Source organism: Engystomops pustulosus, chromosome 2 (genome assembly GCF_040894005.1).
Source record: "Engystomops pustulosus chromosome 2, aEngPut4.maternal, whole genome shotgun sequence".
In the NCBI taxonomy this organism is placed as follows: Eukaryota; Metazoa; Chordata; class Amphibia; order Anura; family Leptodactylidae; genus Engystomops; species Engystomops pustulosus.
In genome coordinates this window covers 23,897,018-23,913,610 of record NC_092412.1, presented here as the reverse complement: position 1 = coordinate 23,913,610, position 16,593 = coordinate 23,897,018, and the positions used below count along the sequence as shown (strand labels likewise).

General features: G+C 40.7%; 1 protein-coding gene across 10 annotated transcripts in view; it reads left to right on the top strand.

The window, feature by feature from the left end:
• DLG2 (discs large MAGUK scaffold protein 2) overlaps nt 1-15,841 on the top strand; it is an 860,202-nt gene extending 844,361 nt beyond the window's left edge. For all 10 annotated transcript variants that reach the window (XM_072134001.1, XM_072134002.1, XM_072134007.1 and 7 more), the window contains 6 exons: nt 8,272-8,322; nt 9,681-9,782; nt 9,979-10,151; nt 10,280-10,389; nt 11,526-11,617; nt 12,077-15,841. In XM_072134001.1, the coding sequence (XP_071990102.1) occupies nt 8,272-8,322; nt 9,681-9,782; nt 9,979-10,151; nt 10,280-10,389; nt 11,526-11,617; nt 12,077-12,183 (635 nt within the window). In that variant the 3' untranslated portion in view covers nt 12,184-15,841. The remainder of the gene's footprint in view (nt 1-8,271; nt 8,323-9,680; nt 9,783-9,978; nt 10,152-10,279; nt 10,390-11,525; nt 11,618-12,076) is intronic.
• The last annotated feature ends 752 nt before the right edge of the window (nt 15,842-16,593 follow it).

Sequence of the window (16,593 nt, the reverse complement as noted above, 5' to 3'; positions counted from 1 at the left end):
GGTAAGTGCAAGCTCCGTGACAGATTTTTTTTAAAAAATGCGGCGGTTTTTCCAAATCCGTCGGGTTTTCGTTCGGCCACGCCCCCCATTTCCGTCACGTGCATGCAAGCGCCGATGCGCCACAATCCGATCGCGTGCGCCAAAATCCTGGGGCAATTCAGGGGAAATCGGCACAAATCGGTAACACGTCAGGAAAACGCGAATCAGGCCCTTAGTAAATGACCCCCACTAAGTCACCGGTTTCCATATGGGATGACACATTTGAACAATTCCAAAATTCCAAAACCTTAAACAACTCTGCCCATAAAATCCTAGGAAATATGCAAATAAGTTTTACAGGATGAGATAAAGAAAACATTGCCTCTTAGCTAACTTTTTAAAGCAGCTCCCTTGAAGGAAACCTACCATGGGGAATCATCAGAAGTAGATGTGATGGTAGATTCTTCCTTCCTGCCTCTGCCCTAATCTGTAATGTAATAATCCCAGAACCTAACTTGTTAAAAACTTTATTTTAGTAATATGTAAATTACCTGCAGAGGCTACTGGGGCGTGGAGTAGCCTTAGCTCCCAATGCCCGGGCAGGCTAAGACACGCCCCAGTAGCCTCTACAGCTTATTTACATATTACTTAAAGTTTTAGACAAATTAGATTAGGTTCCGGGATTATTACATTACAGATTAGGGCAGAGGCAGCGGGAGGAATCTACCATCAGATCTACTTCTGATGATTCCTCATGGTAGGTTTCCTTTAAGAAAGTATTACTTTCACGAAGTCCAATGACACAATGTGGGAATAATTCCAGAAGGAACAAATTCCCAACTGCGGACAGTGCTGTTCTGATGTGGTTCTACCTCTTCAGTAAAGTGTAGGGTACTGGTTTATTTGGTCTCCAAATGCCTGTAAGGTAGCCTCCATAAGGAGAACTCTTACTTCCTGACCCCATACAATCCATAATAAGATATAGGGACTAAATACATGAGGTTATGGTATGGAGTAGGTAACTCTATACACAGTAGAAGGAGGCAGTGTTGGGGTAGTAATTGGGGGCCTTTTAGGCCTGTTTATGTTTTATAGAAGTAAAGCTATTCCCATTAGATGACATTTGTCCAAATCCTGCAACTTAGATGAGTTCAGACAACTATCCAATGTGTATGGGGCCCTACAACTCTTCCCCAATGGCAGATTTAGAAGTAGATAACTGTAGGGAACTGCTGTTTTTTTCTGCTGAGATAAACTGCTTCTTTGGAAAAAAGACTTCGCTTTCTTTGTTCACTTTTTTTTTGGCCAAGCTAACCGTAAATCACGCAGACATTGCTGTCTGATCATTTTTTCAACCCCCACCTATAAAATGGTTTTATATTATAGGATTTTAACTTGGGGGGAATATATTCACACTGCCGTTCAATTAGTTTTTCTGCACTGAATGGCAAGACATTCCCTCCCCTCTCCTCTAAGTGACTACTGTACTATTCAACCAGCTTTTACTCAGAGCAGAGGGGAGGGACTGTGCAGCAGTTTGATGCTGAGATCACACAGTGTGAGGGCTACAACCATGGAATAGAAATCCATTTTTCACTGTCCTACTACAGTCCTCCCTCAGTCACTTTAAAGGAAACATACCACCACGGATCTACCTATTAATGTAGATCCTGTGGCAGGTTCCTCTCATGTAGATAATTCTTTGGTGGCCCATAACTTTGGTAAATTTTAATTCACACAATATTCAAACTTTGTAAAGAGGCTAATGGGGCGTGGAGCTGAGGTTACATGGCGTGGCTACTCCACGCCCTAGTAGCCTCTTGTGTTCTGCCTACCCTGACATCTTCACCACGCACTCCTGGTAGCTGCACGCACTCGTCTGAGAAGCTGGGTTCTGCGCAGCCGCTGGTTGCGCGGTCTCAGCTCTGAAGCTGAAGCTACTGCGCATGCGCAGAACCCAGCTTCTCAGACGAGTGCGCGCAGCTACCAGGAGCTGAGCGCTGAAGATGTCAGGGTTGGCAGAACACAAGAGGCTACTGGGATGTGGTGTAGCCACGCCATGTAGCCTCAGCTCCGGCTACTCCACGCCCCAGTAGCCTATTTAGAAAATTTGAATATTGTGTGAATTAAGATTTACAAAAGTTATGGGTTACCAAAGAATTGGCCCTAAAAAGAGCCTCTACTTGAGAGGAACCTGCCACCGGATGTATCTACTGGTAGGTTTCCTTAAATATTAGTGGGGTGCAGGTCGCTCTTGTACTCCAGCACTCGGTGCATATGAAGCACTTGAGGAAGTTGGAAGCCTCCATCATCTTAATCAGAAGGGTGATGAGTGCAAAGCTCCAATATCCCTGAGGTTCCCTGCTGACTGATGAAGGCTGCTACATCAGCTCATCTACGGCGGATGATACATGTTATGTAAGTTTAGGTGAAAGTCGCTACTCAGCAGCCGCCGCTTTTCTCTATTAGTTCGGTTATTTGTCAGAATGACAGAAGATGCATCAAGACGAAAACTGACACAAAAGCCAAAAATAATCTCACGCTTCAATAAATATGAATGGTGGCAGAAAATGTGCTGTAGGGGGACGTGAAATGGGGCCTGATTTATTTATAATGCAGAAAATACATCCGATTGCCACACTTTATGAGACATGTTTTCTTTACTCCATCTCTTACTTGCGATCATCCTAGATTCCAATAGTTACTATAGAAAATTTGAGGTTGGGATGACCAGGGATCAACTTGGCAACAAGAAATCAGTTTTCCTGCAGCACCCCCAGAGGATGAATGAAGAATTGCATGGTGTCTATTGAAGTAAATAGCATGTCCTTGTAATTCAACGACATTCTGGGTCCTCCAGTAACAGAGACGCTCTGCCCAGTTTAGATGATGAAAGTCCTCACTTGTGGGTCTTCCCTGATCAAAAATATTAATGTATAATTTCTTAATAGGAGTTGGGGATTGGGTTTTCTAAAATCCTTAGAATACTCACCAGTTACAGGACCAGATACTGACAATCAATGGTTATCGACCTAGGTCAGTGATGACGAACCTTTTAGAGACTGAGTGCCCAAAATGCAAACCAGACCCACTAATTTATTGCAAAGTGCCAACACAGCAATTATTGCATTAAAATCTTCTTGCTCTGTGCTATACCACATCTTTCAGTGGTCCAGAGGACAACAATATCGTTGACAGAAGGTTGGAAAATTCAGATTGGAGCTTCCCTGAACATGAAAAATTGTGGGGCCAAGAGCAGGAGCTTCAATGGCGCCAATGATAATCTGACCCAGTCCTCACCTTCTCTTCCTGCAGTCTCAGGTAGACCCAGATGCTTTACTTTAAAATAGCACTGAGGTATGCAGGAGGATCCTTCAACTCTTGTCTGGGGAATTTTGTGCTGGGGCAACAGCCTGAGTGCCCACTGAGAGTGCTCAGAGTGCCACCTCTGGCACCCGTGCCATAGGTTCGCCACCACTGACCTAGGTGATGTGTAATAAGTCCCACAACGGATCCTATTACCATTGTCACTTCTGGACAAGCTAAGAGGGAAGGGAACTTGCCGAAATGTTGAAACCAGAAGACGGAGCAGGTTAAATATGCTAATTACCTGTGACCCAGCCTGATTTTCCAAGACCTCATAAAACCTGTAAAGCAGTTTCTATCATCTACTATCATGTACATTTCATCCAAGCAAATAATATATCTAAGAAGAAAAAATCAAATCCTAAACAACAAACATCTTACGCTCTCGATGGGTCATTTTTTCCAGATGCTAAACCTCACTTATTTTCTCAGATAAAAACAGAGTGTTAGCGTCTCAGAATGCCTCTCCGGCGATCTCATGGATAGCAAAGAGCTTTCATGCTGCTAGAAAATGGGTCAAGATATAGTTTTTCAATTAAATTTCAGTAAGAGGTGGCGCGAGACCCTAGAGACGAGAAATGGCTTTACACAATTGGAATTCATTTCCCTCAATGGCACCCAGGAGATTGGGACAGGCGGAGGTTTCTTGTAGATAGGTTCTTGTATCATACATTTTTTTCCCCCATCAACTTCACGGACGAGCTGTTACAGTGGTGAGGCCTTCACAATGTAGAGTCTTCAAGTAGACCTGGATCCTGCTAAAAACATTAGAAAATCACCATTCTGTAGGCACATTCACTAGTGATGAAGAAGAACCTAAGGAGAAAAAGGATGGAACCCAATCCTGGAGTTGGCCACCTGTGTAGTTTTGCCCCTTTGGTACTCGTTCTTATCCAACTGGTCTCCAAAGTCATTGGAAGATGTCGTAAACCTTCAAGCTGGTTGATTAAAATATTATTCCCCTTATGAACTAATTTTACTATGTAAATACAGTCCATGGCCAAAATAATCATACACTGGTTTTCATCAATTATTTTCATAGATTATTTTCATAGTAGATGAAATTTAAGACCGTCCTCCACCAAAAACATATGTAGCTTCCAAATTTCTCATAGACATTTGCCACCTCAATCACCAAAGAGTTCCTATTACCCCACCAGTCGAAATCTTAGAGCCTTCTCTACCAGGCCAGAGTGATATGTAACTCTGGGCTAACAATGTAGTCGTAGTCAGAAACTAGTATTCTGCTGACAGATTTGGGCCATTCCAAGTTATTGTGGTAAATCAATTCATAACAGAAGGTATAGGGATTTTGCTATACATTGGATTATTTATACGTGTGGGGTGTGACCAACTTTCCTAACGGTCACCTCCAACAAAATATTTCTTGAACCTTTACTTGGTTGAGCAGGTTCTGAAGAAGTCATTTCTTCTCAATTCACATTAGCTTTAATCTAGTGAGTCTTATATTAAAGGGAACCTGTCACCAGGAGACCCATTTTTAGCACTCCCCCAGTCCCCACAGAGCATAGTACATACACTGCCAAAGTGTTTTTGTAATAAAAATTGGTTTTCCAGAAAAAAAGATATGTTATATTGTACCTTTCATTAGCATCTGCTGTGTGTCTAGGCTGTTGCCTATTGGGAGGGACTGGAAAGGAGCAGTTTCCCCCCCACCCTTGGGAAACAGATACTCCATGTGACCTTTTCAAATATATGAAAACACCCATCACTTGGCTTAGCGACGCCCCCTGCTCCTCTACAGCCAATCCCGAGTGTGGGGAGTTATTCATATATTTGAAAAGGTCACATGTTTCCCAAGGGTGGGGGGGACACTGCTCCTTTCCAGCCCCTCCCAATCGGCAGCTGCCTAGTCACACAGCAGACGCTAATGAAAGGTACAATATAACATATCTTTTTTTCTGTAAAACCTATTTTTTATACAAAAACACTTTGGCAGTGTATGTACTATGCTCTGTGGGGACTGGGGGAGTGCTAAAAATGCATCTCCTGGTGACAGGTTCCCTTTAAGATGTTAACCAAAGATTTCATAGGTCTGGTGGTCATCATCTCACTATATAGGTATATTTATATGTTTCTAGTATTGGACTTAAGGCAAATGACATGGTAGGATGAGTTATGGAAAGAAAAGCCTGAAGATCTCCTGCAATAGTTTCAAAGATAGTGTTAGACCCACAAGGTGACCATACACCTCCAGGAGGTATCAACCAAACATTAATACCAATTCCCCCAAATACTTGCACACTGGGATCAGCAGAGCGTTCATGTGGGGACACTATCCCGTATGTAAACAGTGAGTGGGATGAAGAGATGTATGAAGATGTTCAGGGGAATGTCATTGAGCTGTATACAATGACTAGTACCTGCATGTGCGTCCTCCATTATCCTGCACAAAAATGCTACAGAACATTTCTCCTTTCTTGTCATTAGCAGTAAGGTCATAGCAAGATGGAATGATCTAGATAAAAAGGTTTGATGGGCTGGAGGAAATATTGTCACACATCAGAACAAGGACACTTGATTGTGCCAGAAATATCTGCCTCCCGCAGCTACGACTTTACGGCTTAATACTTGGGAGACCTGGTAACAGACTGCGGGCCTCTAGGATAGAGGATCAGATCTGTATAGAATAGAAATAGAAGTAGAATACCACCATTCAGTCTGTGGAGGAGACAGGGAAGGGGCTTGGTGCTGGTACCTGCAGCCAAAATACCACCTGTATGATCATTGGGGTCGGATATACCGATCTTGAGAATCAACATTAGAACTTAGAACATTGGACCCCAACCACCATTCACTGTTGAGTGATTGGGAACAAGATCTATGTAGCTGCCTTTGGGTTTACTATTGGTAGTGTACTCCTTCATTAGAGGCAGCCAACCTAATGCCAGCCAGATACAGTGGTGGAGCCTAATCTGGGTTTTTCTATGATTTCTTCAAAAAGAACCTGTCAGATAAACTAACCCCACTAAACCCAACTAAATATATCTTTGAAAACTGCTATTATACAGCAGTACAACTATCCCTATATTGTTCCTTTCTATGCCTGTAACGTTCTACAGTCCATTTACCATCTATGACCCCATATGAGTCCAATCACCGTTTTGTCTTCTAAGCTGTGTCCAACAGATTTATGTCCTTCCTGCTCAGCTGCAACTTAAGCTCCTCCTCCCCTCCCTTGGGAATGTGTAACAGGCTCTACCACTAAAAAGAATTCCCGAGGGAGGGAGTAAATGACGCGGTAGAGAGAGCTCACTGAAAAAGAATTCCTGATGGAGGCCTGACAAGTGATTTGTATAGGTCTTGAATGAGGAGCAGCATTCTATTCAGTGAGTCAGTCACACACAGACATGGGCTCTCTTATTCCTGAGAGTGGGGTGAATAATGTTGCAGAGATGAGTTTACTACGCTGAAGAGAAACTAGGCCCTTTGTCAATCAAGAAGTTGAAGGTGTGGCTGAGCTGGGAGACCATGAATATGCACACATGGTGAGTGAACTTTATGAAGGGGCTATGGAACTTTAAAGGCATGGGGTGGCACAATATAGGGATAGTTGTATTATTGTATTAATGTGGTTAGTAACCTACAGTATAGAGAACTCACAAAATATATTAAAAAATTACTTTTTTATTACATTTATATTAAATAATAAGTAATTTTTTAATATATTTTGTGAGTTCCCCTTTTTGTACGGTGTTGTGATTTAGACTGGGGGGAAGTCACCCTAAACTCCTATTTAGGACGTATCTAATTTGGGTTATACAGTATAGAGAAGTTGAAACAATCCTCTCATAGTTGCTGGTGTGATTCTTGCCCTGCCTGTCCCAAGTGTAGCCATATTGTAAGCCTTAGACTGGTAGTGTAAAAAATGTTGGAATTTTTGACAAGAAGGTTCGTCCCTAACCAGCCTTTAGATCTATTGGATTTAGCACCGCTCTCCCTTCTACGTTTATTTCCTCTTCCATTGATTATGAATGGGGTCGCACCAGGACTGAGCAATGTTGCAGTTCCCTTGCTTAGTCGGAAGCGAGATAGACCTGGCGTTGGGGACCAGATTGGTTTTAGTTTTCTGTTGACCATGGTGACCATGAGTTCACCATGGTGACAGGTCAATAATATTAAGATAATATTATTGGAAACCACAGAAATGATCTGTAATATAACATGAGAATCTCGGATTAAAGTGATCAATATTCACTGTAGTGCCCCCGCAGGAGACCTGAGATATTACACATCGAGAGAAAGAGAAATACTCTATGTAGCTGCATTTTACTCTGGTTAATAGGTGAAGGTCCTAAATAGGGGAAACTCCACTATCAAGAATTTTCAGATGACCCCTTTGCAGGCCAAGAGTGTACCTCTTATTTTAGGAAGACAGAGAACAGTTGAAGACGACTCACAAAGGAGAAAGAACCAGAATAGCTAAACGTGGGGGTCCCAGCACCCACACCCCATTACTTCCAGGGTCCAAATAATGGAGAGAGTGATTTTCTCGACTAAGACCAGCTAGATGGACAGCCCCAGTCCATGGAAGATTGGGAGGGCTTATACTTATGTCCCGAACAACGGGAGAAATTCCTTTATTTCTCCTGAGTTTGATTTTCGCTCTTATGTTTCTTATCTCATAATACTAAGAACAAAAAGGGAATATTTCCCGGGGAGGACTCACACTGTTCTGTTATTGATTCATCGGACGGTGAGATGTCTCCACGTAGAATCTATCCTATTATATATTATGAAAGATTCCGGCGCCATTGTGTAACAGGATCAATACTTCATTCTCTCATTAATCCGCCCTGCAGGACCCGTCACGTTTCCCCCCCTCTGTCTCCATGTTTTGGCTTCTTATTCTCTGTGTTTTATGGTTAATGACTTCTGGTATTTTCTTTTCTCTGTCTCTAACAGGAGGACAAGAGGAGTGTATTCTGTCTTATGAACCAGTTACCAGGCAGGAAAGTAAGTTTTCCATAGACTTTCTGTATATTGTATGCAGTGACATAGGTTTTATAAGGCTTAAAAGGGAAAAACCCAAAATGAAACCCTCATCGACCCCTCTGAAATTCAGATGGCTTCTATAATGACCAGAATCTTGAACATATAAATGAATAGAGCCTTAGATTTGACCAGCAATCAGTCCACTGTTCCATTTCCATTCAGAATTCCACAGCCCAATCCCATTGATGCAATTGCTTTCAATTCTGAAACCCCTGTTTTTTATTTCAAGCCAATAACTGCAAGGGTCCCTAAATGTGGAACTAAGATTTGATATCCAGGGGTCACAATAAACAGCACCCTAATATAGGGGACTCCCCCTCTCTGAAAATAAACTCAGTTTTATCACAAGGAGATCCTCTGGGGTGGTACTTCTTGTGGTGTATTCTTTTTCCTTTTCCTGCGGCATGCTCCACCCCCTCAGATCCTAACCATAAACCAGTGTATTATTTTCACCTGAAGTGTTCCATTAACGAGGTCATTTGCAGTTGTGATCATTCCTTAGCGATATGCTAATTTAGCTCCCTATTGTCAGATGGGCAGTCCTAGACCGGAACAGATAATCTAGCACCACCCACCTGACAATAAAGACCCTAATCTGTTTATTGCATAAAAATTCTGAATTGATGAAACAAAATAGGAGCAAAGAAAAATTATTGGAAGCGTTGAAAGGTTCCCTTTAAAGGAAAACTGTCGTCAGGATTTTATATTTTAACCTTATGACATGTTACTTTTGCCTTTTTGATACTAATTCCAAATCTGCTTTTATAACTCACATTATCTATTCAAATCACTTTTAAAAGTGTATAAAAGGATAGGTGGATTCTTCATCGAGTCACAGTGGTGTCTGTCCTTGTGTCATCATGATTATCTTCTCACCTACTCTCACAAATCTCCCTTCTGCACACATGAGCCAACCCTGTACTGCAAGCAATTCTCCATCAGCTCATGCGGGCAAGAGGAAGAGGGAGATCTGTTAGTGCAGGGAGAGCTATGAGAAGATAATGATGATGCCTCCATGAATCGATCTTGTTTACTGGCAGGGAGTCAGGTAAACTTTTATCTACTTTTAGAAGTGAGTGGAAGCAGTGATGTTTATTATAAAAGCAGGGAATTAGTATTAAAAAGACTATGGGAACCTGTTTTATGGTAAAAATGTTAAATCCTGATGACAGGTTTCCTTTAAGTAGCCATCTTAATTTACTAGTTCTTAATACAGAAAATGTCTTGGCATAGGGACAGAAATTGACTAATTCAGTGCTGAATATGCAGATTTTTGGGAATATTGTGTAACTTCATACAATGATATCATCTCTCTGCAGTAAATTACACCAGGCCGGTCATTATTCTTGGTCCCATGAAAGACCGGATCAATGACGACTTGATATCCGAGTTCCCTGATAAGTTTGGCTCATGTGTCCCTCGTAAGTATATTGTGTTATCGTATTATAATATTAACGTTGGAGCTCGCGATGGCTATTGAAGTCTAGAGTAAGAGGTGCCCAAGACTAAGAGTTGGCTCTAAAATATTAGTGTGCCTTAGAGTAAGAGTCCGAATTCCACACATACAAAAATATTCTGTAATTTTTTAAAATTTTACTTCCCCCAACCCCCATACAGATACGACAAGACCAAAGAGAGACTACGAAGTGGATGGAAGAGACTACCACTTTGTCATATCTCGAGAACAGATGGAGAAGGATATTCAAGAGCACAAATTCATAGAGGCCGGGCAATACAACGACAACTTATATGGAACTAGTGTGCAATCTGTCAAGTTTGTGGCAGAAAGAGTAAGTTCTATGGATTTTATTTATCACCATGTTGGTTATCGTGTGCACTTGAACTTTAACTTGAGATATGTCACTGAATTGCCAGATGTGAGTTGCTATTTATAAGAGTTTTCCATTCTTCCATACAGGGAAAGCACTGTATTCTAGACGTATCGGGAAACGCTATCAAGCGACTACAAGTAGCACAACTTTATCCTATAGCGATCTTTATAAAACCCAAATCTGTGGAGTCATTAATGTAAGTAATGGTGAAGTTTGAATTTAAAGTTTGTTCTAGATGTCAGTTCTAGGGGGAGTTTATCTTACTCCTTGGTAAAGTCTAGCTTGTTCTAGGGTGGGTTTAGCTTTCTCTGGTGTAGTGTCTAGCTTGTTCTAGGGTGGGTTTAGCTTTCTCTGGTGTAGTGTCTAGCTTGTTCTAGGGTGGGTTTAGCTTTCTCTGGTGTAGTGTCTAGCTTGTTCTAGGGTGGGTTTAGCTTGCTCAAGTGTGGGGTTTAGATTACTCTGAGGTGGGGTTTAGCTTGCTGTAGGGTACAATTTATCTTGCTCTAGGGTGGGGTTTAGCTTCCTGTAGAATAGTGTTTTAGCTTGCTCTACGGTGGAGTTTACCTTGCCTTTTGGTGAAATTTAGTTGGTTGAGCTTTCTTGGGGGAATTGTTTAGCTTCCTCTAGTTTGGGGTTTCTTTTACTCTAGGGTGGAATTTACCTTTGTCTATGGTTGGGTTTAGCTTTCTCTAGGGTAGGGTCCAGTTTGCTTGCTGTAGGGTACAGTTTATCTTGCTCTAGGGTGGGGTTTAGCTTGCTGTAGAGTAGTGTTTAGCTTGTTCTACGATGGGGTTTAACTTACTCTGGGCTATTGTTTAGCTTTCTCTAGGTTGGTGTTTAGCTTGCTCTAGAGTAGTGTTTAGCTTGTTCTAGGTTGGGTTTTCTCTTATTTAAGCATGGAGTTTAGCTTGCTCTAGGATGGGGTTTTGCTTGCACAAGGGTGGAGTTTAGCTTTCTCTGGGATATTTTGTAGCTTGCTCTAGAGAAATGTTTATCTTGCTCTAGGTTGGGGTTCCTCTTACTCAAGGGTGGGGTTTAGCTTGCTCTAAGGTGGGGTTTTGCTTGCTCAACGGTCAGGTTTAGCTTGCTCTAGGGTACAGTTTAGCTTGCTCTTGGTTGGGGCTTTTACTTATACCTTGTGTAATAACATAAGGATGTGTACCACAACCTAAATGATTTTTAAGTTACTGTAGTGCTGTTGTCGTGGTCTCCCCTGGTTAACTGAGCCCCCACCATTGTTGTTAAATCTTGCTGCTGAGAAAATCATTACCATTGCAGTTGTTGCAGTTTCATCACTATTGAAATATTTCATTATTGTTTTATTTTGAACAGGGAAATCAGTAAGCGTCTGACAGAAGAACAAGCGCGGAAAACATATGATCGAGCGCTGAAATTAGAGCAGGAATTTGGGGAGTTTTTTACAGGTGACTATACAAACTCCTCCTATTTTATGAAATAAAGCCCAGAGGCCCCTAGTGGATACTTTTATTTAGGTAATGTGGGGGATGGGAGATTAAAGGGAAGATATGAGCAGTGTAGCTTTGTCAGTTATCAGTGTGATAACCTGTCCTTGTACTCTAATCCACCCATAGACTTGGTAGCCCTCCAGTGGACCAGGTCTTGTTTAGCTATGTGCCCATGCAATCCTCCATGTGTGGCATGATTTGTATAGGTCTTTATAATGAACATCAAAGCCTCTTTTTGACACATTAGGCTTGGCAGCAGCTGCCTGGCACTGGGCACTAAAGTACATTGCCTACCAGTAACCCCAAGTCTGCACCAAAGCCTCCCGTTTTACCAAATCCTATTGTGATATTATGTTGACTATTGTCCTCAAATAACTTCTCGTCTTCAAAATATTTTGTAATTTTTTTTTTTCCCAGCAATCGTTCAAGGCGACACTTTGGATGATATATATAACTCGTGCAAACTAGTAATTGAGGAACAATCTGGACCCTTCATCTGGGTACCTTCGAAGGAGAAGTTATAACTTAGCAACTAATAATTTAATCAAGACAAGGACTTACAAGAAGGTCCCTTATTTTGTCAAAAATATTTTTTTTTCCTTATGATGTTTTGATGTGAATGATCTTCTCGAGGTCGGTGAACTTTCAATGAATGTAGAACAAAGGGCGTAGGACGGAATTCGGGATCTTCGAAAAAGAATACAACCAATGACTGTTACCTTGCTGATGGGACCACCAATGCATGGACAGTACGTAGATGCTGCCCCCTCTATCTCATATGGAATTACCTATATAGGAGAAGCTTTTTGCCCCGGATCATTTCCGACCTACCCCCTACACCCTTCGACCTCCATCGTTTGCTCCTGGCATGGAACGCAAGTGGACATTTGCCAAGGCTCGGCTTGATGTGTCCATTGCTCCTGTGACAAATTTTAATCCAGCTACATTACTCATAGAATTTTTAAACATAAAAAAAAATCACATCAAAAATGAGTTAAATGAGTGAAGATTTTTTTTTTCTGTTTCTGATTTTAACCAAACGCACCCTTCAAAAAAAATTATCAAGAAAAAAAGAACGGATAGCATGTTTGATACGACATATATCACATTTTTTTCTCATTGTTGTGGTCACCGTTTGACCTCGTTTACGGGAATTTTTGGTTATGTTTTAATGTGTTTTTTTTTTAACCCTTGTAAAATTTAAGATCATTGTGATCAACGCTAAATGTGAAAATTTCAGAAATTTGAAGTTGAGAATTGTTATAAGTTCTTTGGTTGGTTTGTTTTTTTAACATTTTTATTTAAAAAAGACCATTTTTTCATCTGTATTATTAGTGTGAAATACTGAATGCTGTATAAATAGTCTAGAAAATTGGGAGATAAATATAAAAAAACATTTTTTAATGAAATGGTATAAAAGCTGAACGAATGTGAAGGCCGAATTTTTTTCCCCGTTGTACATTTTAATAAGAAATAAATATTTAATATATGTTTTTTAGTCAAAGGTTTGTAAATAGGTAAGTGCAGTAGCTATGGGGATGTAGAGGTAGCAGACACACTCGGGCCATGGGGTCAGGGGGGCCCAAAGGGGCTCCTCCCACATAGGACTATTTTGTAATATAAATTGCACATAGTAGGTAGGGCCAGTGTTGGACTGAAGTACCTTGGGCCCCACCAGGGGGAATCGGGCTCCATCTTTACAGGATCGGTGCATGTGCTTGTAAGATGTATCATCAATTACATGTAGTAATCATTTTTGTGTATCATCCCATAAAATAGCGCCCCTAGTGTCCAATGATGTTCCAGTCAATGCTGCTTGACTTTCGGGCCCCAATGTTATAGATTATGATTGGTTCCTCTGGCTGGCCAATCTGACGACAAGTTACAAATTCAAAAATTTTGGAAAAAGTATTAGGCCCGATTATGGTGTGAATGGGAAGTTTTGCTTTTGTTTTTTATTATTTAAAAAATGGTAAATATACATTTATGCAAATAACCCATTTCCTCTACTACTTCTAGGTATTAATATATGTTTTTGGGAAAGTCCTGAAATAATTTGTGGCAACTCCCTGCACTCCCTCAACTAATTTTATATATTGTTTAGCCTGTCTGAGTAAAACAGCGCCACACAAAGGATGTGTGTAGTATTGCAGATCAGCCACGTTCCCTTTCATGAAGTTGATCAGCAATACCGGACACTACCTCTCGGGCAAGCGTGGCGCTGTTTTCTGTACAACTTCTAATTTTTTTTTCGATATGTATTTATGAATGCAATATTTGAAATTCTACCATCCTCAGCTTACTTTGGAGTTGTATTGTTAAAAAACTGTAGTTTTGGACTAGAAGCTACATTGTTACAACCATTGACCCCCTAAACTAGTCACTGGTCTCAGCAGTTCTGTCTGCATATGACTGGTGAGGCCGGTAAATATCTGAGCAGTCACATAAACGATATATGTCATGATTAAAGAATTTGCACAGTTTTTTGTGTATACAGCAACTAAGCAGACTTATGTGTCTCCAAGGTAACAAAACCTGACAAAACTTGTGTAGTCAGGACCTATTCTTATTATGTTTTGCAGTGAAGGCTAAAAGGGGTTTTCCAGGATTGTTTGCCAGGGGCAGGGTTGGACAAAAAAATAAAATAAAGTGTACTTACCCTGCTCCAGTTCCCCTTTCCAGCTTCAGAGGTGGGGAGGGGGTTCGGTCTTCAGCACCGACATAAGTGCTTGGGGGGGGGGGGTCACATGACCCATTTTGGCCAATTAGTCGCCTTTAGATTTGGGTTCACCAAGTTAGGCCAAAACTGTGTTAGCCCTTTAACCCCTGGCAAAGCCACTTTGCTCAGGAAACTTAAAGGTACAGTGCAGGCACCATCCAGGGGAGTTAACCCTTTAAATGCCATTGGCATCGGGGAGTGATAATCCTAGGACACATTGGGGGCATTTAAAAGGTAGCAGGGTAAGTAGGTTTTTTTTTTTTTTGTCACCCCTGCCCTGACCCCCTCTGGGTTTTTATAGGAATCCTAGAAAACCAATATAAAACTCCAAATTACCAATTTTTTTTAATTTATTATTGACAATGTAGATAGATTTTTTTTTATTCTTATTTATTTTATTGATATTTATTTCTGTATTGTAATGTTTTTATGATTATTATTATTATTATTGTTATGAATTTATTATTATTAACTCTTTCAATACTATTTCCCTAATACCCATCACAATGATCTAAGTATGAAGTCTAGGATCGGTAAATCTACAAGGGGTAAGACGAGAATTCTTTGACTCCTAATGTCCTTTACTGAAAATAGGGCGGAAATTAACATTTCCACCACTGGGAGCGCCAAATCCAGATTTTGGATGAGGTCAATATACCGTATATACTCGAGTATAAGCCGACCCAAGTATAAGCCGAGGCCCCTAATTTTACCACAAAAACCTGGTAAAACCTATATATTTTTTACTCGAGTATAAGCCGAGTTTGGGTTTTCAGCACATTTTTTTGTGCTGAAAAACTAGGCTTATACTTGAGTATATAAGGTAATACAGCTGTCTGTATCACTGAGATATTTTTAGCTTTTTTTGGGTCCACTTCTGGAATTGGCTCCTCTAAAAATACAAATGAAAAAAAAATTATGTTTTTTTTTATTCCAACCGGATCCCCTAGAAACCTGATTTTGATGACATAATCTGTGTATCAATATTTTAAGCCCAGAAAATGCCTTTTAATCAGTTAAAGGAAAGGCCCATTAAGGTTTTTTTTATATTTTATGTATTTGTTTTTGCTCAGTTTTCTATTTTTTTACCAAATAATTTGTTCTAGTTAAATGATATGATCAAACAGATCAAATGTGTACATGTTACATGTTACAAATCATTTTCTCCCCATCCCTTGTGTTGTGGCTGTTTTTTTATCATTGCACTATGTTTCTGTATATATGTAGATAATATACAAATGTTATAAGACACAAGAGGGATAAATATGAATATTTTTATTTGCCCCGCCCCCTTTATGTTCACCCGCCCATTTGTTATGATATCTCTATGTTTCCGGTTTGTTTACTTGTTCCATTAAAATCCTGTATCTTCAGCACAGGCGAACTTTTTATTTATTTTATTTATAATACAAAAAAAAAAAACACACAAAAAAACAATAAAAAGTACAATATTTTTTCTTTCAGGCTACATCGGTGCTAAAATGTGGGTGCAATTTAACTAAAGAAAGGGCAGTTCCACAGAAAATTCGTTTTTGGAATTATTTTTGAATTTTTCCTTTATCTCACATTTTTCACAGCTTCCCTGCTGTGATCCTCGCCTCGATGGGAGGTAAAGAAAGCAGGATGCACATCCAGGAGCAAACTTATCAAAAGTGACTAAAAGACGGTCTTAAATTCGACCTGATTTTTCAAAATGTCTGAAACTGGATGATAAATCTGGCGTAGTACAAGACTGTCTAGTTGTACTTTGCACCTCCTAATCATTGGCTTAGTTGATGCCAGAAAGTTTTTGCCCACATTTTGGTGAAACATTTTTGTTCCACACCCCTATAAGAGCAGAGTACACCCCTTTCTCTTACATATCTAAAATCTTTGTGGTTTAAAGGGGTTTTCCCAAAAAGCAAGTTAGGATGGGCCTAACTTGCTAATCGGTGGGGGTCTAAGTCATGAGACTGCCAAAGATCACGAGAAGGAAGGGGGATCCGATGGGGTCCTAGGTACCTCTGACGGATCTCTCAACGCCGAGATAACCTCAGCTCCATAGAGATGAATGGAGCAGAATGGACATGTGCATCCTGCTGCTCCACTCATATCGGGCAGCGACCAGGGGTCCGATGGAGGTACCCCCCCTTCTCGTAATCTATGGGGGTCTCAACACTGAGGTCCCCACCGATCAGCTAGTTAGGCCCTATTCTATGAATAGGACCTAATTTGT